The 22,412-nt window shown below is 40.6% G+C and overlaps 1 protein-coding gene across 1 annotated transcript in view; it reads left to right on the top strand.

Moving 5' to 3' along the window:
* STK39 (serine/threonine kinase 39) overlaps window positions 1-22,412 on the top strand; it is a 258,475-nt gene that overhangs the window by 225,848 nt on the left and 10,215 nt on the right. Inside the window, exon 18 of the mRNA XM_077751175.1 lies at window positions 17,722-17,786. Within this exon, the coding sequence (XP_077607301.1) occupies window positions 17,722-17,786 (65 nt within the window). The remainder of the gene's footprint in view (window positions 1-17,721; window positions 17,787-22,412) is intronic.

Here is a 22,412-nt window from a genome sequence, read left to right as displayed (position 1 = left end):
AGCTCCTTGATGTAGGGGAGGGGACCCCGTATATAAGGGGCACCAGTAGTGCCTCTTAAGCCCTGATTTTAATTTGAGTACCTGCCTTAAAACAGTAAGTCTGTTTTAAGATAGTAGGTGTCTGGGAGGCGGCATGTGCTGTGGTTATGCCTACAAGTTCTGGTGAGCCAAACTGCCTTGTTCAGATCCTGTCTCAGCCCCTTCCAAGCTGTGTAACTTTGAGCAAGGTGCTTCCTCTCTCCGTGCCTCAGTTTCCTCTGTAAAACAGGGCAGATGCTAGTTCCAACATGTAAATATAGGGTATGATACGTACAGATACATACAGAGCATGATAAGTCTCAGTAAATACGTTATCATTAATTATCAATACTTTATTTAGCCAGAAGTAACAGTTTCACGATTGTCATTGGCAGAATTCTTCAAAGTCAAAATGCAGAACTGTCAACCCGAGGACTTGCTCCACCAGTGGTCATTATCAGTCAATGAACTTAAAGTCTTATTAAAAGGAACACAGAAAGACACGATTATTTGGGAGTTATTTGGAAGTTTGGGTGACTTAGTGCAGCCTGGTCTGTGATTGTGAAAACAGCAGGACCTCTCCCAGAGGGGGTTACCCGCTGCCATGCCACCCTAGGATCTGATCGGAATTCCAGGCACCATCTCCTTAATGGTCTCTTTTATTAAATGATTGGACAGCCATGAACAGAGTACCTCAATAAAAGAGAATTACCATTTACCTTTCACCTTGGGAATAGCATATCTTCATTTTTCTCATAAATGCTCTACAGCCTTCCATAGTTAACTCTGCTGCCATAGACATTTCTATGAAGAGGAGTGATGCTATCACAAAGTTTACATCCTTGCCCTTCTCACAGTTAGCCAAACCTCTTCTTAACACCCTAAAAGTCTAGGATTACCATCAACCCGGGAAAGGGGCCAGGGGAGGGGTGGGGTGGAGGGTCTTACTCTACTGCTGGGACAGCAGTAGGACCGGGAGCTGCCTTGTCCTTACTTATTCCCTGGTGTTTTGAATCAGGAATCAACTTCAGTTGCAACTCACAGCTTTTCACTTGATTTCTTGCACTGGGTAGGAAAAGCCAGATCTTCCCACAGTTAATGAGATCTTGCTGCCTTAAATAGCATCAGAATAAGCAGCACTGCCTGGTTCTCTCTGAGGCTACACGTACAGCCCACAGTCTTGTTTGCCCTTTTCACTGCTGTCAAACATTCTTCTGATTTTTATTCCTCAGTGCATTATTGATGATCATCCCCACGTCAGCATCTCTTTCCTGGCTCCTCTTCTGGATTTTGATTGCCTGTGACTCATTACTGACATGCCATGTGCCCCTTTTCCACATCCTCCTACAAACAGCTCTCTTCCCTAAGATAACCAACCACTTTGTTTACATGGATGGCAAACTACCTGTGCCTCATAATGACCTCACGGTGTTCCTTTCTTGTCTCTTCTCTGGCCAGAAGTGTTTTGTTTGTCTCCTTTTGTTCTTTATTCCCCAAATCAGTGTGACCTCCATTCCACTTATTTTTTATCTGCTACCAATAGTAAAAAGTCTAAGTCCACTTGTTGTGTGCACGTATCTAAAGGCTGAAATACAGCAAATTGGTATCTTCTCTATTAGGGAGGGAATGGAAATCTGAAATCCAAATAGCTTTATTGTGTTTAATGTACTTGCAATGCACTTGTGATATCTGACCCCAATGTAAGTACAGAACATTTCTGAAAGTTTGGTAATCTTCTCATTCAGAAAGTCCAGTATCATTGCAAGGACCAAAGCAAAAGTTATAGTAGTTGTTCCCTGGATTGTCTTGGTTGCTGTTGTTAAACATAAGCATGATTTGGTTCTCTCCCCCCACCCCCAGCCCGCCACCCCCGCTAGTCCTTAGAGACCCAACACATCCTCACTGCAGGCTGTCTCATTTCCCCTGCCATTCTCCTAATAACTTCTGATAATGACAACAACAAAAAATATCTTTTTGATAATTACCTAGACGGTATTTGGCATTAAGAACAAGGCTCTTCAGGGGCGCCTGGGTGGCTTAGTCGGTTAAACATCCGACTTTCGCTTAGGTCATGATCTTGCGGTTCGTGGGTTCGAGCCCCACGTCGGGCTCTGTGCTGACTGCCGGCTCAGAGCCTGGAGCCTGTTTCAGAGTCTGTCACTCCCTCTCTCTCTGACCTTCCCCTGCTCACGCTGTCTCTCTCTCTCCTAGAAATAAATAAAACATTTAAAAAAAAAAAAAAGAACAAGGCTCTTCAAGTATATATTTAAGATGGTCTCTGCCTTCCCCATTCCAAATAAGACTGGAATTTCTAATAACTCAGTTTATTGTGCAGGGTGATAGTACTGGCCAAAGCACATACAACTGGCGAATTCCAGAGAAATAGTAGTAGAAGACTTAGAGAAGCTACAACTTTGGACACTGCGATCTAAATTTTTGGCATACTCAATGTTTCCTTCCACCCAATATACTGCATTTTATTTAATGAATAATCTAGAAGTACAGATCGATCACAACAGTGAATCATAGGCTGCTAAGAGTTTAAAGGTAAGGTTGTTTGAAAGTTCTTGGATTTCTAGGGTATTTATTTCTTGAAAATACCTTCTTATAAAAAAAAAAAAGAAAAGAAAATACCTTCTTATGACGTAGTAGGTGCTGAATTACTATCTTGATACCCTAAAGCATGTAGGTTAGTATTTACTATTTTTTTAAATGTTTATTTATTTTGAGAGAAAGCGAACATGGGCAGGGGAGGGGCAGAGAGAGAGGGAGAGAGAGAATCCCAAAGAGGCTCCACACTTTTAGTACAGAGCCTGATGAGGGGCTTGATCTCACGGGTCATGAGATTTAATGACCAGAGCCAAAATCAAGAGTCAGACGCTTAACTGACTGAGTCACCCAGGCGCCCTTAGTACTTACTACGGATAGTAATGCTTATATACATTCCTGGAGGCTGTGTTTTACTATTTTAGGGAACTGCTTTTCTCTCTAAGTTCATGTCACATATCCACTAAGAGGTCAGTAAGGCTAGTGGTTTCATTAAGATGCACTAGCAGGTGATAAAGTTGTAACAGGGCGCATTGTGGAAATGGATCATGAAGAGATGGAAACTTCTTCCATAGACATTCTCAAATGTAAGATAAACAACTTCCTTGGGTCTTAAATGATGTACAGAGAGTTGTGCCTGAAGAAGGAAAGCTGCAGTCAGGAGCCCCCCAAATGTCCCTTCTAACCTCAAGGCACATTATAAACTACTCTTCCACTGCTAACTTTATTCATACAGCTTTGGTAAAACAAATGTACAAACAAATCAATTTGGAAGTTCTTTCACTGAAGTTGGTTTTTTTTCCAGTGCCATTTTTATCTTCTTTGCGATAATGGCTCTTCCTTCTCCATTACCCTGGTGGGAAGAGAATAATGTCAGGAGAGAAAAATGAATTCGCTGATACGCAGTTTCTTATCTGTTCAATTAGGGTAACTAATATAGTAAGATACAGTGATTTCTCCATTAACGAATCATCTGGGGGAAAGAGCTCCTCTACATAAGGTTAGTTGCTTTAAACCCACACCCCATGTACCACAGCATCTTAGAACAGCTGAGGCTGCCTGCATGAGAGTACACCAGTCAGGTGTTTTAATTTCTCCTTTAATGTGTCTTAACCCAGGCGATGTGCTGCATTAATTTTTTTTCCACATTCTGCATGAGAATGTCATTTTTCACGGACAGCAAATGTGGAGCCTGGCCATACATGTATAAACCTTTCCATTTTAAAAACATGAAAAAGTCCCAGTTAATGATATGCTCAATTCTAATCAGCATCTCACATGACTATTAAAATACTTTCACTTTTCCAAAGCCAAACCAGAATTTTAGACTTTTTTCCTCCACAAACTTCCAACAACAATTGTATTTTTCAGCGTGTATAGACAACATTGCTAACCGGTATAATACTTTAAACCTATTTCCTGGGTGGAAAAGCCCATCCTCCTTGGTGGACAAGGCCCCAATGAGCAGCCTCTGCCAGCTTCTCACCTGTCTCTCCCATGGCCCCTCTGTTCCAGGCTCCCTGCCGCTCTCAGACTTGCTCTGCTCCCGCCTGTCACATGCTCTTCCTCTACCTGGAGTGTTCCCATTCAGTTGACAAGTGCCTGCTCTTCTTTCTAGATGTGGATTAGGTATCACTCTTCCTGGAGTCCTACCCAGAACTACCCTCCAGGCCTTTGCTGTGTTTACACCTTATTCCTAACCCCACCAGCAACACTTGCGGGATCTTGCTATCATCATCGGGTTGTGAATCTGCCCACACACCAGGCAAGGCAAGGTGCATATTACTTGTGTTTGTATCTCTCCATCTATGGGAACATCAGCTTTTGGTATACACTTTTGTAGGAATTTGTTTAATGACTGAACATGTACACATATTAGAACATACACCTGCTTTCACAAGTCATGGGTCTTAATAGGCAACAGCTTTTCTTGTATACGCCGTCCCCTTCACCACCATCCCCACCCATTGACCCACAACATAGAGGGCCCAAGTTCTCTGTGGTCTCCTCATGAGCTACTTTCTCATGTAAAACATTCATAAAACATTCATGGATAAAACATTCATGGTGAAGGATCTTTGAATGAGTACTACTGCTCAACCCCTTTTGAGACTCTGGAGGGTTGGAAATGGCAGAAATTAGAGTCCAGGAGGCATTGAGTTTTCACGTTGAGATGAAATCTCAGGCACAGGAAGGTAGAAGAACATAATCTAAATTCCATATTATAATTTAGGGAGAGAAGACCAAAGGCATGTTGTCAGGGTCCAAAGGATAATCTTATAGGAGTGAGTGGTACAGGCCCAGCTTCCAGCATCTGGAAGACCTAGTGCAGACCAGAGGGCTGAGGGGGTCTCAGGTTCAACGTACTGTAATGAGAAAGTACACGTGAATGTCTGAATTCCTCATAAGTTTCGTGGAATTTTAAGGATGAGGAGAGGTTGCACCCATTCCTTCTGCAATAAAGGAGAGTAATTACATCTTCACTAGTTTCTACTTGCCTAAAATTTCTTTACCATGAAATCTATCCTTCTTTCCATAAGAGATCAAGGCTCTTCCTTGGAAGAGTTAACATAACATCCTTGACAAAATGTGCTGCTAGTTTCTTCTCATTCATGCATTCCATAATTATTTATGTGTACCTTCTGTGAGCCACGCCCTGTCCTGGGTACTGGGTGGACAACAGTGAGCTAAATAGACCTGTCTCTGTCTTTCTGCTACCTTGGCCAGTTGGAGAGGGGGAGAAGTTTTTCAAGCATTTAACAAGGCCACAGAGGTTATGTGTATGGCATGGGGTGGGTAACATAAAGTGGAAGCCAGAGGTCTGAAAAGACAAGCCTTACATCACTCCTATCAGCTCCAGTTCTCATCTTTGTGTGGGGGAGAGGAGGACAGAAGGGGGATTCCAATTTCTGAAAAACTGCTTCCTAATCCTGTTATCCCGGTACTTGGAGATTTCTCCTTTGTTAATTCATGTAGCACCTGCTGGGTGCCAGGCTCAGTGCTGGGCACTGGCTGGGACTCTGGAAGTGACAGGTGGGGTCTGTTTTCCAGGAGCCTCAGTCTTAAGTCCCTGGTAAGTAGGATGACCATACCAATTTATCATGTAAACCAGGACATTTTTGAGAGTGCGAGATGAAACGTATCCCTCAAAGGGTGATATGTAAACATACCTCCTGCATTTGTTCCTGGCAAGTCATTTTCTTCTGGAAACAGCCTTTGAAAAGTAACTGCTACGTCTTGACAGAGGTTCTCGAATGCTTGGTCAGGCAACTTGGGTCTCCAGGCATTCTTGGGAGTCAGTGACCTAATAACTACAGCCCCAGGATGGGTGGTAAACTTTGACAGACACCGTGTGTGGGTTCTGTGGCTTTATTGAAAAAGAAAACAGGACCTCACTTTCTATTAAACATGTACTTTTTTAAAGCTCATTTTGGTGTCAAAAGTGTGGAAGGCAAAATTTAAAAAAGATTACGAAATAAGAAAATACATAGTTATAGACTGATCCCATACCACAAATCTCAGAACGAGTATAGTAGTAATTTCAAACTGTCCTCTCTCTGGTCTATGTCAGCCTTTAATTTCTGCACCTATTTCATGGTCCCTAACCTCCCGATTTTGTAATGACTCTACCAGCTGTGCTTTTTCTGGGTTGTACAGGCTGTCTGGCAGACCTTAGCACAACTAGCTGGTACCTCAGAGTTCTGGAAGGGACATCCGCATTGGCTCTTCCTCCTACTACCACCCTGTGGGAGCCGTGAGCTGTCCGTGGCCCCTCCCTTTATGTTCTCAGGAAGCTCTGCATGCTGTCATCAAAGAGAGGTGTAGTTACCTTGCATCAGAAAGGGGAGTTGGGCAGGGCGTTAAGGGAGATTACGGAGATGGCCTTTCAGATTTAATCGTGCATAAAAGTGAGGCCTTTGTTCAATGTAATTATTCTCACATTCTCTAGATAAGATCAAAGCTGCAGGTACAAAGTCTGCTAAACTCATGCCAGCTTACTTTCATGCAACAATTAACAGTGATTTGTTAAAAATTAAAAACACAGCACAAATGTTAAATTGAATATGACACTCTGACAAGAAGCTTCTTTATGAGGTTCTATATTTAATTTTCTTTCATAAGCTCTTTTCCACATTCCTACTATTCATCTTTTATTCTACCATTGATTGTGAAGTTTCTGCAAAAAGCGCCATTTAAATATCTTACCTGTTGTTGGAGATCCTACATAACCCAGCCAGTTTTCTTAGATTTGATCCAAACCAATCTGTCACAGAATGGTGGAGGAAGGAAGAGGGCAGGTTAATATTATTTTGGGAACAGTCCAAAGTGGTCCTCTTCAGTGGGATCCATGTACTGGCTTCTGCCACAATGTCAGCCAACATTAAGCACATTGTGAAGTTCAGCTAACTTTTTTTCTTGAGGGGATTGGGGATAACAAGACTTTCTCGATGAAGGAAGCAGTGAATGATTTATGTTCTGGTGCACACTCCACACCTCATATGGACTGGTAAACATTTTGGCAGCTGGGCACTTTGAATTTCACTGGTCTAAGACACAGGGAAGGTGATTTTCCAAGGTTTATTTTATGCATTATGAATAGCATTAGATTTCAGGTCCTTTACTCTTTCAGCTATGTCCTAAAGTGAAGTCCCAGTCAACCCTTGAATCGATTTGATTTCTTGTTATTAAAGAAGTGAATTGTTCTACCTTGGTCTGTACCTTTCACGGGCTACTAAACCCTTACTTCAAATCACAAAGAAGAAAATAGCTCAAGAAATGAAGATAAACTAGAAATCCTCCTCTGGGGCAGTGCACATCATGTAAAGGGAAGCCCGGCTCTCCTCCTTCCTCCATGCAGGCTGGCCACATGTGTGAGAAATGTGTGTGTCTGGAAGGCGGCCACCACGTGCCAGGCCAGGAGTCTTCAGGTTTCTCCCAGCTTTGTGCTTATGCCAGATGGCTCTGCCTCAGTTGGCTGCATTGGCCCATAATTTAAGGAGCAGTACTCTTATCGGTGTGTTTACTGTCTCATTAATTTTAACTTTCCAAAGCTTTTCCCAGTCCAGCAGCCACCAGGCTAAATCTCAAGCAATGTGCGTTTGATTAATATGTGACTTTGGGAAAGCCTGGTTATAAACAAATCAAGATGGGGCGCCTGAGTGGCTCAGTCCGTTAAAGTGTCCAGCTTCAGCTCAGGTCATGATCTCATGGTCTGTGAGTTCAAGCTCCATATCGGGCCCTGTGCGGATAGCTCAGAGCCTGGAGCCTGCTTCGGATTCTGTGTCTCCCTCTTTCTGCCCCACCCCTGCATACTCTGTCTCTCGTTCTCAAAAATAAACACACATAAAAAAAATTTTTTTAATCAAGATAAAGCAAAAATGACAATACGAACAAGTTGATCCTGTAAATTGTTTCATTTCCCTTTGGAGTATTTCCTGCAACTGATTAGAACTTTTCTAGAATTTGAATGATTTGACAAGGTCATAAAGACAGGTTAAAGCTTATTTCTGTAAGTGTTTTTGTTTTCAGTGAAGTGAGGATAGGCACCAGAGAAGACACACACTGTGTTTAGTCTTCTGCATACAGTGGAGAACAGCTGCCCGGTTGTCTCACTTTGTAGTTTGTGCTGCACGGAAGTCTTCTTTCAACCATGTTTGGGAGATTGTCATTAAACTCCCTTACGTACACAGAGTCTTGTTAATATCTCCAGGGTGGGACTATTCTCTTGGAACTCAGACATGTAGTGTAATTAAATAAGGCCTCTTGCTGTAAACAGTGAAGACCTGGACAGGCTTTTCTTTTCACCTCTAAAAATCAAAGTTGGGTGGACTTCCCATGTCTTGTCTTGTCTGCCTTCCATGATATGGTTATTTCCTTCTCTTCTTTAATTCTACTTAAACTTATGATCTACACATTTAAGAAGCCCTAGTAGGGTGATGTTTCTGAACTCTATAGATAGGAAGCTTCCAAGACGTGGACTGATGCTGTTCGAGATCTAGCTGAGACCTTTATATTTGTGTGTTTATCATTAAATACATGAGCCAGGAGATGTGAAAATCTTACCTATTGGATGAAGAAATACCTATAGTTTCTTAGCAAAGACTTTTCGTTCTCTTTAGAAAAAGTCTTCTACTTAACAGAGAAAAACCACACCTGCATTTAGAGAAACCCTTAATTGTTAGAAAGTGACCTTAAAAAAGACTACATGAACTATGCATCTAGAAGGATACAGAGAAATGTAAATTAAAGTTACAGTCAAGGGTTGGCAAGTGTGTAAGAAACTGGAACTCCCTCACACTGCTTGTAGGGATGAAAATGATACACTTGCCACAGAAAACATCAGTAATTTCTTAAAAAGTTACACATATGAGCCAGCCGTTCTATTCCTAGGTGTCTATACCAAGATTTTTACATGAATGCTGATAACCTCTTTATTTATAACAGCAAAACCTGGAAACAACCCAGATGTCTATCAAGAGATGAGTATGCAAACAAACTGTGGTATATCCTTACAATGGAATACTAATTTAAAAAGGAATGGATTATGGTATATTCAAAAAAGCCAGATGAGATAAGTATACACTATATGGCTTCATTTGTATAAAATTTTAGAAAATGCAAGTTTACAGTGACAGCAAACAGAGCAGTGGCTTCCTGGATAGAATGGAGAGAGCAGCAGAGAGGGGAAGGTGGAGGGAATTACCAAGGATCTGAGGAAATGTTTGCATATTTGGGATATGTTCATTATCTTGTTTGTGGTAACGGTTTCATTGGTGTATACATGTATCAGAACTTACCAAATTGGGGGCGCCAGGGGGGTTTAGTCAATTAAGTGCCTGACTATTGGTTTCGGCTCAGGTCATGATCTTATGGTTCATGAGTTTGAGCCCCGCATCACTTAGCATACTCTCTGTCTCCCTCTCTCTCTTCCCTTGCTCATGTGTACCCACACACTCTCTCTCTGTCAAGATAAGTAAATAAACTTAAACCACTTACCAAATTGTACACTTTACATGTGTACAGTTTATCATAAGACAGTGGTACTTCAGTAAGGCTGTTATAAAAATAAACAAAAGGCCCCACCTCTACATTGCTTACATTAATATGAGAAGATGTTAGTAAACATTTGGGACAGCGATTTAAGATTATCCAGGATATGACCCCATTCAGTATCTGGTAAAGCTACACACCCTCTCCCGAGAAATGTGCACACAAACTTTTACCTCCGGTTTAGAGGGTTTCAAGACTAAAAACCTCAGATTAAGGCACCTATTTTTGAAGAACCCAAGCACATTTTAACAGGTGTGTCTCCCAAAGCAGTAATCCTCTTTGTTTTTCCAAAGCAAATAAATTCTTCCCTTCATCTCAGGTGAATGTTGGATATAGTTGGCAAGCTTGACTTACAAGTTCAGCCGTTCTTCACACAGTATTTTTAGTTTTTTACTTTCTTTATCCTCATTCTCAGAAGGAATTAAGCTCTAAACATACTGATATACCATCTCCACCAGCTAAACGAAGCTACAGTTTCATTGATTATACCATTTCACTGCTTTCAAAATAAGCAATAATAGCAATGATTATTGGACACTTCCATTACCACACTGTGGTCCAGTTCATAAAAATCTACCTCGAACACAGTAAAAGAAATTCAGGACCAACCTACTAATCTTATGATTATATTTTATTTTTTTTTAAGGTTATTTGTTTTGAGAGAGAGAGACTGAATTGTGTGAGGGGGAGTGGTAGAGAGAGAATCACAAACTGGCTCCCTGCTGTCAGCGTGGAGCCGGACACAGGGCTGGAAACCATGAACCATGAGATCATGACCTGCACCAAAACCAAAAGTCGGACACTCAACCAACCAAGCCACCCAGGGACCCCTATGATTATATTTTAAAGGACAGATTCAGTACCTGCCAGTGTAGCCATTCCAAACTGTTTCAGACTTTCTCATGCCAAGATGATACTAAAAAACTGGAATTTACTTGAGCCATAGGGAGAATGGCAAGTGAATTCATTTCTTTTATTTCCTATCATTCTTTTTAAATATAAAACTAATACTCACGTCTTTTTGATATTTTTGTCTCAAAGGCTGGTTGCGTATGGTACCTGTAACATTCCTAAAATCTCTTCTAACTAAGCTCTTTCTCACTATCTAACTAACCTAGCTTGGTGAAAATTCAGGGAAATGACATATACTATACTCAATTTCCCTTTTCCTCTAATATTGTATTTATCATTTCTACTTTCTTTTATACTATGTCAGAATGGCCAATGTTTTATTACTTTAATTCTAGTAGAGTTAAAAGAGTCTTATATTAGTTTCAGGTGTACACTATAGTGATTCAACACTTCCATACAACACCATTCATCACAAGTGCACCCCTTAATCCCCATCACCTGTTTCACATACCCCCCCCCTTCCCCTCTGGTATCCATCAGTTTGTTCTCTATAGATAAGAGTCTGTTTCTTGGTTTGTCTCTCTCTTTTCCTTTGCTTATTTGTTTTGTTTCTTAAATTCCACATGAGTGAAATCATATGCATTTGTCTTTCTCTAATTTCGCTTAGCATTATACTCTGTAGCACCATCCATGTCGTTGCAAGTGGCAAGATTTCATTCTTTTTATGGCTGAGTAATATTCTATTGTATATGTATACCACATCATCTTTATCTGCTCATCAGTGGATGCTTGGGCTGCTTGCATACTTTAGCTATTGTATATAATGTTTCTATAAACATCGAGGTGCATGTATTCCTTTGAATTAGTGTTTTTGTATTCTTTGAGTAAATATCTAGTAGGGTGATTACTGACTCATAGAGCAGTTCTATTTTTAACTTTATGAGGATCCTCCATACTGTTTTCCACAGTGGCTGCATCAGTTGGCATTCCCACGAACAGTACAAGAGGGTTCCCATTTCTCAACATCTTCACCAGCACTTCCTGTTCCTTGTGTTTTTTATTTTTAATCATTCTGACAGGTATGAGGTGATATCTTATTGTGATATTCATTTGCATTTCCCATATGATGAGTGATGATGAACATCTTTTCATTTGTCTCTTAGTCTCCGGGATGTTTTCTTTGGAGAAATGTCTGTTAATGTCTTCTGCCCATTTTTAATTTGGTTATTTGGGCTTTGGGTGTTGAGTTGTGTAAGTTCTTTATATATTTTGGATATTAAGACTTTATCAGCTATATCATTTGCAAATACTTTCTCCTATTCAGTAGGTTGTCTTTTAGTTTTGTTATTTCCTTTGCTAGGCAAAACCTTTTTATTTTGACATAGTCCCAATAGTTTATTTTTGCTTTTATTTTTCTTGCTTTAGGAGACACATCTAGAAAAATGTTACAGCCAGTGTCAGAAACATCACTGCTTGTGTCGTCTTCTAGGATTTTTATGGCCTCAGGTCTCCCATTTAGATCTTTCATCCATTTTCTTAAAATGTTTATTATTTTTGAGTGATAGAGCACATGATGGATGTTTGTGTGTGGGGGGGGAAGGGGCAGAGAGAGAGGGAGTCAGGGGAACTGTCTACGCTGGGTCTATGCTGATATCAGGGAGCCCAACGTGGGGCTCCAGCTCACGAACCATGAGATCATGACCTGAACTGATGTCAGACACTTAGCCAACTGAGCCACCCAGGAGCCCAGATCTTTAATCTATTTTTCAGAAACTGGTTCAACATGTAGCTGATCAGTTTTTTCAACACCATTTGGTGAAAAGACCATCTTTTTCCCAGTGGATATTCTTTCCTGCTTTGTCGAAGATTAATTGATGATCTAATTGTGGGTTTATTTCTGGGTTTTCTGTCTGTTTCATTAATCTACATCTCTATTTTTGTGTCAGGACCATACTGTTTTGATTACTACAGCTTTATATTATAACTCAAAGTCTAGAATTGTGATAGTTACAGCTTCACTTGTCTTTTTCAAAATTATTTTGACTATTCTGGGTCTTTTGTGATTCCATATAGATTTTAGGGGTTTTTTCAGTTTTCATTCTGTGAAAAATACAGTTGATGTTTTGATAGAGATTCCATTTAATCTGTAGATTGCTTTGGGTAGCATAGACATTTTAATAATATTTACTTCCAATCCATGAATGCATGGAATATCTTTCCATTTCTTTGTGTCATCATCAATTTATTTCATCAGTGTTTTATAGTTTGCAGAGTACAGGTCTATTACCTCTTTGGTTAGGTTTATTCCTAGGCATCTTACTGTTTTTGGTGCAGCTGTAAATGGGGTTGTTTTCTTAATTTCTCTTTTTGCTGCGTCATTATTCGTGTATAGAAATGCAACAGATATTTGCACATTGATTTTGTGTCCTGTGATTTCACCAAATTCATTGATCAGTTCTACAGTTTTTTGGTGGAGTCTTCTGGGTGTTCTATATATACTATCCTGTCATCTGCAAATAGTGGAAGTTTTCCTCCTTCCTTACCAGTTTGGATACCTTTTATTTCTTCTTGTTGTCTGATTGCTGTGGCTAGGAATTCCAGTACTATGTTGAATAAAAGTGGTGAGAGTGGACATCCTTGTCTTGTTCCTGACCTTAGGGGGAATGCTTTCAGTTTTTCCCCATTGAGCATGAATTTCTCCGTGGGTCTTTCATCTATGGCCTTTCGTTTTTTGAGATATAGTCCCTCTAAACCTACTTTTTGAAAGATTTTATCATGAATGAATGCTGTACTTTGTCTAATGCTTTCTCTTTGTCTATTAAAATGATCATATGGTTTTTATCCTTTCTCTTATTGATGTGATGTATCAAGTTGATTGATTTGTGAATATTGAGCCACTCTTCCACCTTGAAAATAGATTCCATTTGATCAGGTTAATGGTTTGTTTTGGGGTTTTTGTTGTTTGTTTTTTTGTTTGTTTTGTTATTGTTGGATTTGGTTTACTAGTATTTTGCTGAGGATTTTTGCAATGATGTCCATCAGAGATATTGGCCTGTAGCTCTCTTCTTTTGTGGTATCTTTATCTGGTTTTGGCATCAGGATGATATTGACCCCATATATTGAATTTGGAAGCTTTCCTTCTATTTTTTGGAATAGTTTAAAAAGAATAGGTATTAAGTCTTCTTTAAATTTTTGGTAGAATTCACCTGTGAAGCTGTCTGGTCCTGGACTTTGGCTTATTGGGAGTTTTCTGATTGCTGATTTAAGTTCACTGCTGGTAATCAGTCTGTTCAATTTTTTATTTCTTTCTGCTTCAGTCTTAGTAGTTTGTATGTTTCTAGGAATTATCCATTTCTACTAGGTTGGCATACGCCAACAACAATTAAGGAGTATTACCTAAGGAGGCAGTATATTCCAATTTATGACTTAGATTCTCCAAGTAACTCTGGTGAGTGTAAGAGGGCTCATGGGTTAAGATTGAAAGCAAGAAAACCAGTTAAAATATGCATTTGTCCGAGGTAGAGATAGTAAGCTACTATTTGTTATGTACTTGCAATATATCAAGCACTGAACACTGGATGTGTATGAACTCAATTCCCAGAAGAACCCTATCAGACAGGCACTATTAATAACCAAATTTTACAGATGTGTAGACTTCATCACAAAGAGGTTAAAGTAAACTTGCCCGAGTCCATGGAGCCACGTAGCTCTGAGCAGGGAGCAGGAATTCAACCTAGGCACTCTGGCTGGAAAATGAAAGCACTTACACACTGTGCTACACTCATCTCCTCAAGATAAGAGCCCAGCAATTTAGAGAAAATACTAGGGTGAATCTCTTGTATTTTGTCCCAAACATAATAGTTAATTAGCTATAATTTCACATTAGCGTTACAATGATCCATAAGATCTCCACCCTCCTATCATTTCCTTTTCTCCTTACTTAGAAGCTCACATTCTCTTTTGGCATCTGTGTCTTTTTCTTGCTTTGTAATCTCATGCTGCCTTTCTGCAGCAACACAGTGTACAGAGCAGATGTTGAGGATGTGTCTTTGGATCAAACAGTCTTGTGATATCAGGTAACCCAAGTCTGTACTTTGTCTTCACTCAGAATTTCCTCCTAGAGGAATGCCTTGGACTTGGGGTTCGTTGGAGTGCTTTTCTCCACAGCTTTTGTTTGAGAATAGCTCAAATTAGATAAATTAACTCACGGCCACCAGAACATCAGTACTATAGGAGATTGTTGTGAAATACCCTGGTATCTGGGGAGAAAAGTGTATCTTTCCACTAATTACCTGTAATGCAAACAGACTGTAAGTAGTCATTATGTAACCATTACTTTTCTAACTGTCAAAATGTGGAGAATTTGAGTAGTACACAGAGTTCATAGAGAAAACAGTGTCTGAAGAATGCTGCCTTAGTGTGCCAAGGGAATGTCGGCTCTGCTGCTTTGCCTCTGCTGGATTACCCCCAGGACCGTCTTATTTCCTTCTCTTTTGGATTCAGGGAGATATGAGCATCAACATCTTTTTCATGTGGTTGTTAATGGTATTATTACAGTTTCATAAAGCACAATACCTACCATACCTTAGGCCAAATGTTATTCAAAAAGAGCACATAGAATTTATAGCCCTGACTCAAGCCTAAAGTTTGACACAGAGACACAAAACTAGCCAAGAAATAGATGGCTCCCACAAAGGTACCATGTAGCTACAGTGGTAGGTAGGACAAGACGGCCACAATCCCTGGTACCTCAGTGTTTTCTGTGTCCGCTATGGTCAAGAAACCGGGAGAGCACTTGTGACTGAAGAGAGGGGATGGAGAGAGAACACAGTCTGCATCTGAAACTAGGGGAATGGGTTCTATTTGGAAAAGCCAGGAAGCATTGGAGATAAGTTGACGGCCAGTGAGGAGGCAGGGTTCTGAAGCCCCATATTTTGGGGAAACCTAAAGCACCTTAAAACATGAAGTTCAGTGTTACCAACACATACTTAAGAAGCTGTAGTTAACCAGCCCTGTCCAATCCTCCTTTCTGAGCTCACGTTCCAGGTAAGGAGCATTTTTATTTTTGAAATCCAGGTGCACAGTCAGGAGAAGGGAGAAAACAGTGACACCCATCTTTTTAATGAGCATTGCTAGTGGAAGAGAAATTAGTATCACCTTGAGTTTTATGTGGTGTCAGTTAAATGAAGGTATTTTATAGCACTTTACAACAAATTAGAATCAACTAAATTGAAAATAAGCCTAGCAGCTGGGATAAGTAATCAGGTAAGTGGCCAGTTTTGCTATTTTTGCTTTGAGTTGAAGAGAGAATTTGAATTTCTAATGTCCCCGAGGCGTAGGATTCACAATTGGGGAGTATGGCTTCCGGGATGATTGTTTAAGATGCTGGTATTTCAGCTTTGCCCTCTAGTCTCCAACTTGCTTAGCCATGTTCCTGGGAGATGGGCCCCAGCACACGGGCACGCACGCCAGAGAGAGGGCTCTGAATTAGTGGAGGACGGAGCGCTACTTCTGGCGGAACAGTACAGAGCAGACAGGAAAGAGATGACCCGGAACAGGGCAGTAAATCATCCACATTAACTGAGGGCCTTTAATGAAACGACAGAAATTCATATGAAGACTTTACGGCCACTCATGAAATCAGTCCAAATCAGAGGGGCTATTAGAACACTTTTATGTTTTAAGAAAATGGTGACTGTGCTCAGCTGCTGTAATTTGCAGTCAGAATGCCCTGACATCATAAATACTGGCTTTGGTGGACAGCGTTTCACAGCACAGCTTTTCACCCCCTAAGCCAGTGTTTCTTGCATGGATTACTAGATGATTTTAGCATCTGAAATATGTTCAGGAAACTGCAGAGGAGGCCAAAAGATGCTTGGTGCTGACACCTCTAACGTTGAGGTTGGTGTCCCAGGATATACCTGATGCTTTTGCAACTTTGCATGTGGGGGTAGAAGAAAAAGGAGAAGATGTGGAGGGAGGGAGGGTTCTCATAAATGAAACCTTGCAGATCGCTCAGAGTGGAAGTATTAAGGGCAACAAATGAAGATAAAATGATGCTTGTAATTGTGGTTTATAAAGAGAAATAGGCCATATTGAGTATATAATTTTCATTTTTTTCTCTTCTGCAGCTGATGAATTAAAGAACTAATCTGCAGAAAATCCATGTATCTGTGTTGTTTTTAGTCCACCTTAGAGAAACACGAAATATGCAGATTTCTTTCTACTCTCCACTTAGCCTTTCTACTTGAAACACTTTTCTCAAAATATAGGTTATCTTTTTTTTAAATCTTAAAATAGCTGCATAACTTTTCAGGTACCTAATTACTGAACAGCAGATAACTTTCCACATGAAAAGTAAAAATGATAAACGGAACCTTCTTTAATTTCTTCCATAGTCATTTCTTTTTCCCTAACCAGCAGTCCTTACTTGATTTTCAACACTTTATACTTTAGATTTGGATATGGATAGGGCAAAGTTTTAAATTTCCATCATCATTACTGTTTGATAATTCTGTATCCTAAATCAGAATGAGTAAGCAGGAAAGTCTGGCTTCTCTGCTAGAGTATCAAATATATGATGACACCATGGAAAATGGGATGAGTTTCTGATGAATCCTGCTAATACTGAAAACACATCTTCTCTATTGAGCTCCGCACTGACAGCCTCTAGTGCTTGACCCTGTTCAGCCAACTTGGATATTGTTCAAGGTGGCACTACACTGGTTTGACAGATCATCATGCACTGAAAGCATTAACACGTATGCCCGGGTTGTAGAGGTTATCCACTGTATTTTGTTGCTTTGATAAAATTGGGTGCAGAGAACTGAGTGAATTTATGGGAGACACGTTCCAATGTACTGACCTACGACTTTCAGAGAAGCAGTTCTTTACAGTACTTCTCCTTTGTTTTGTGCTGCCCTCTGCTGGCCAGTGAATTTTGTAGTAATGAGTGTTGAGAAAAACCAAGTGGTAAAAGAGTGGAGGCTGCTTTCCATTAGCAAGTAATTTCCCATTTGATTTTATGAAATGTGGGCTCAGCGTATGGTGATTAATTCAGATGCGCTGAAGATATAAATTGGAGAAAATGTATGAGACTAATTTCGTTATTTATGTGGACTTTGTAAATGTCTGTGAAAGAAATAATTTTGTAGCTTATTCCATGATTAGCCAGATTTTCTGAATCACTGATGTGAAAATCCAGTGTTATTGTAAATAATTTGGACACTGTTTCTCCACGTTTGTATTTTTCAGTGGCTGCTAATTTACAGAAGATTGTAGATGATCCCAAAGCTTTAAAAACACTGACATTTAAGTTGGTAAGTTGAAAGTTCCAGTAAGAAGGTAAATATTTTGCCGTGCTCTGCTAGCCAGGAACAAAATCGGTTTAATAACCTGCTCTGTGATCCTGTTGCTACTGTTGCTTTCTTTAGGGATCCATTTTTGCATTGTTTGCCTGTTTGACATCTGGGAACAGTTTCTGACCATGACCGGAAATTCCCTCGTCCACAAGTGTAGCTCGTTTCCCCTATGTCTTTAAGAGTGGTCATTGGAGGGGCGCCTGGGTGGCTTAGTCGGTTAAGCGTCTGACTTTCGCTTAGGTCATGATCTCGGCGGTTCGTGGGTTCGAGCCCCGCGTCGGGCTCTGTGCTGACTGCCAGCTCAGAGCCTGGAGCCTGTTTCAGTCTGTGACTCCCTCTCTCTCTGACCCTCCCCTGCTCACGCTGTCTCTCTCTCTCTCCTAGAAATAAATAAAACGTTTAAAAAAAAAAAAAAAAAGAGTGGTCATTGGAGAAACCTTGAAGCCTGTACCATTTCGCTTCCAGTTTGTATGGCACCTTGACCATATAGGCAAAATTAAACTTCATTCCAGCCAGCACTCTTAATAAAGCTTTCCTGGAGTGAAAGCCAAGTGGTTCTAACTTTTAAAAATTGAGGCTGATTGTTGTAGAAATGGTTTAGGTAATTGGAAGCGATTGTAGAACTACTCACTCAATGCTCGTGAACAAAGACCTAACAGTTTAACTCCCCATTTCAAATCACAGCAATAGATTCTCGTAGAGAAGAGGTGTTCTAGCAGTTTTTCTGCACTAGCAGACTTGAAATGTGAGAACTGGAGTGGCCATAGAGGTATAGATCCTGAGCATTCTGGCGTCTTTCTGAAACCAAGAGATATGATGACCACGGCCGGAAATGGAGAGCAATCCCAACAGTCAAAAGTGACTGTTTTCCTGAAAGTTTTAGCAAACAGTACATTAAGTGACTCATTTTAAAGTTATAAATCTTCAAGAGCCAGTCAGAATGCCACAAGCAATTTAAGATATAAATGACTAACACCTTGCTGTGCACAATATATATTGATGATCTGTCTTTTTTATTTCTTGTGAAAATTTAATGGAAAATGTACATGGCCAAAGACATGAAAATGATCAGTTACAGTAAATGTTAGCCCTGTGCTAATGAATTTTCTGGATCTTGCCTCTCATCTAATTTCAGATGGCTAGGCTGTGGGAGAAAAGCAAAATACAAAGATTCTCACAGAAAGAATTTATCTAAAGAAATTTTTCTTCGATAACAAAAAGAACAGTTTACTCAGACACAGAATGATAAAATTAACAAATTGAAAAATCCATCTTCTGGTTTACAATTCTTCTATCACCTCTATTATGATTCTAATCCACCTACATCTTTGTGAACATATTTCATTCGTCTGAGAATGTATTGGTGGAGAAAATAGTATCCTGTGTCAGGATTTCAAGCCAATATTAATGTTTCTTTATTCATTTTTTATACCATAAGAAAGAGGTTATAACACACCGCATCCAGAAGATTTGCCTCATTTTGAATATGTAAACAGAGATAAGAGATTAAAGCTTTTGTGCTGGCTTATCCCCACACCCCCTAAACTTGCTTACCTATGAAACAGGAATAGCCACCCCTTCCCTATTACTGAAGGTCTTGTAAGAACATCTACTATAGGGGTGCCGGGCTGGCTTAGTCAGTTGAGCATCTGACTTTGGCTCAGGCCATGATCTTGCAGTTCGTGAGTTCAGGCTACACATGGGGCTAGCTGTTGTCAGCCTGTCCAGGCAGAGCCCACTTTGGATCCTCTATTCCTTTCTCTCTGCCCCTCCCTTGCTTGCGCTCTCCCAAAAATAAATATTTTTTTTTTAAAAAGCACCTACGATACCTTCTCTGAACATTCTTAGAGGCCGGACCCTGCAGCCTCGTGATTTTATGGCTTTCTGTTCTTTGTGGATTCCTCCTTTTGGATGACCATAAAGCCACAAGGCTGCGGGGTCCTGCCTCTACGAATCACCTTTGTTGAAAACTCTGGGCCGTGATGTGAGATCAGAGTTGAATTTGCAGAGTCTGCACTGTATGATCCTGGGTAAGTGGAGCCCATATTGACAGCGGTTGAGATGGATGGGCTACTGTACTTTAAGCAGATTGAGTGGCATTGGCCTGTCTGGCACAGGAGTCCTGCAGGAGAACCCATGCAAGTCTCGCCTTCACCCTGATAGCTTGAGAATGTAGTAATGTGCCGTTCCCAGTAAATGGAAATTAATGGCTTTTTTCCCAAAAGACAGCTAACGATGTTAAATAAAGCCAGACTCAAGAGTGTCCTCCTCTTTCGGTTGCTCACCTCTCTATCCAGCCCTAGTTAAACCTGAGGGGGTCACCTTGTTGTTACCACTTGCTAGCCAGTTTGAGAACCACTTGACAGCTAATTTGAACTGCTTCTTGGCCTAATCTTCTGTGGAACACTAGCATCCTGGTGAAACCACAGAGATTCAAATGCATTTGCCTTCGCTCATCCATTTGGCATTTTCCTTGAACAACAAAAGATCAAAGGATTTCAGAAGCACTTTTCCTCAAAAACTACTACTGCTGTGGTCCTTTTATCTCTCAGCTGTTTATCAATTTTTATCTCCATGCTTTCTTTGCTTTCTAAAGGAGAGTGTCAGGAGTCTGAAAATCGTCTCAAGAATGAGTTGTCTCTTGGTACTGTAGCTCTTTACCTCACAGAACAGTGGTTTACTCAGGGGGTGGTTGGGGCACTTTAAAAAAATCACTGCTGCCTTGGGCCCGTACCAGATAACCTTAATGTAATTGCTCTTGGTGCAGCCTGGCGTTTGGGCATTTGCAAAGCATCCCCTGGTGACTCCAATATTTAGCCATGGCTGTGAAACATGCTGTTTGGTAGATGGTTCAGTCTGTGATCTCTTTGCTCTTTTCTCTCTACTCTCCCACCACTATTAGAATTATGTGGCTCAAGTTTGAAAAGTGGTCCATCTTATATATCTGCTTATATAAGAAACACAATGGCCCAGGGAGCAAGGATATTGGTTTTGTCAAGAAGAGCATTTACTTTTTCCCCTGCCCAATGATATCTTATACTTCACGTATTATATGCTAGAGGAAGCTGGATTTCCATTGTTGGCATGGCCAGAGGCAGGAAGATCAGAAACCTTGTTCATATACAACACGTTTAACAAAGTGGTTCAAGCAGAGGGTATAACATGCTTTGCATTCGGCATCTCAGTACTGTCTCATTGATTGTTGTAAGCCTTGCCTTGCGACCAGTCTTCATAAATGTCTTTTGAGGCATCTTTAAATTCGGTCCTTTGCAGTTTTATACAGTAATTGAATCTTGCTGCTTTCAGTGTGGGATTTTTGAAATTGCACTAGTAAAAATATGAAAGATAGAATACAGATTGTGACTATATGTAATTAACATCCAACTGATACACACTTACTTGAGGATTGTAGATTTTAGATACTGAAGTTTAATAACATACATTAGTTATATACAGCGATTTTCATAGGCATTTTGTCAATTAATGACTGACTAACCTAACAGGCCTTAGTTTTCCAGGCTGTCAGCTCAGGCATAGTTGGAGGCTGCATCACCTGAGGCAGCATTTCCTGAAGCACAAGTAAAGCGAAGGCCAAAATGAGATATAAAACTACTTAAGAGTATTAACTTTTTCTCCCTACTGAAAGGGGAGGAAGGGAACCTATCAGGTCGAGCAGAACCAGGTGGCCGCTCTAAGCATCCTGCTCCAGTCTGAGACACTGGTTCTCCCAAGTGTGGTCACCAGACCAGCAGTGCCGGCTTCATCTGGAAACTTGATAAAAATGNGGGGGGAGGACACAGGAACTAGTTTTAACAAGTACTCCAGGGGATGCTAAGGTTTGAGAACCTCTGCTGTATAGGAAACGTGGAGCTAACTCTTTGGGAAGCACTCAGGTGGAACAGTGGTTTCAACTCTACTGAACCTTTGCATCATCAAGCGAGCTCAAAATTCCCAATACCCAGGCCACACCCCAGACCAGTTCATTCACGACCTCTGGGATGGCAGTGTAGACTTTCAAGTCTCCAGTGGCCCCAAGGCGCACGCAGGTTGGAGGTGGAATATACTAAACCCTTTTGTTGTTATTTCAGCAAGCTTCACAGCATCAGCACCAGAGGTAGATTCCATCTCAAGAAACCACTTTGCTCATCCATAAAAAGCAGCTCCTGACCTGCTCAGGCTTTTATCCTGCCCTTGTGGCAATTCAGTCCCATCTTCAGGCTCCACTTCTAATTCTGGTTCTCTTGCCGTTTCTACCACATCTGAGGTTACTTTCTCCACTGAAACTTTGAAGCCCTCAGAGTCATCCATGAGGACTGGGAATAATTTCTTTGAAATTCCTATGAATGTGGACATTTTGACCTCTTCCCAAGAGTCACTCATGCCCTTAATGGCATTTAGAAAGGTGAATTTTTCCAGAAGGTTTTCAATTTTATTTGCCCAGATCCATCAGAGAAATCATTTTATGGCAGCTACAGCCTTATGAAATGTATTTCTTAAATAATAAGACTTGAAAGGTGAGGGACACCTGGGTGGCTCAGTCGGTTGAGTGTCTGACTTTGGCTTGGGTCAAAAGTTGAAATTACT

Source organism: Crocuta crocuta, unplaced genomic scaffold (genome assembly GCF_008692635.1).
Source record: "Crocuta crocuta isolate KB4526 unplaced genomic scaffold, BGI_CrCroc_1.0 scaffold219, whole genome shotgun sequence".
NCBI lineage: Eukaryota > Metazoa > Chordata > Mammalia > Carnivora > Hyaenidae > Crocuta > Crocuta crocuta.
The sequence above is the reverse complement of the archived record's forward strand: the minus strand, read 5'-3'. Positions and strand labels throughout refer to the sequence as shown.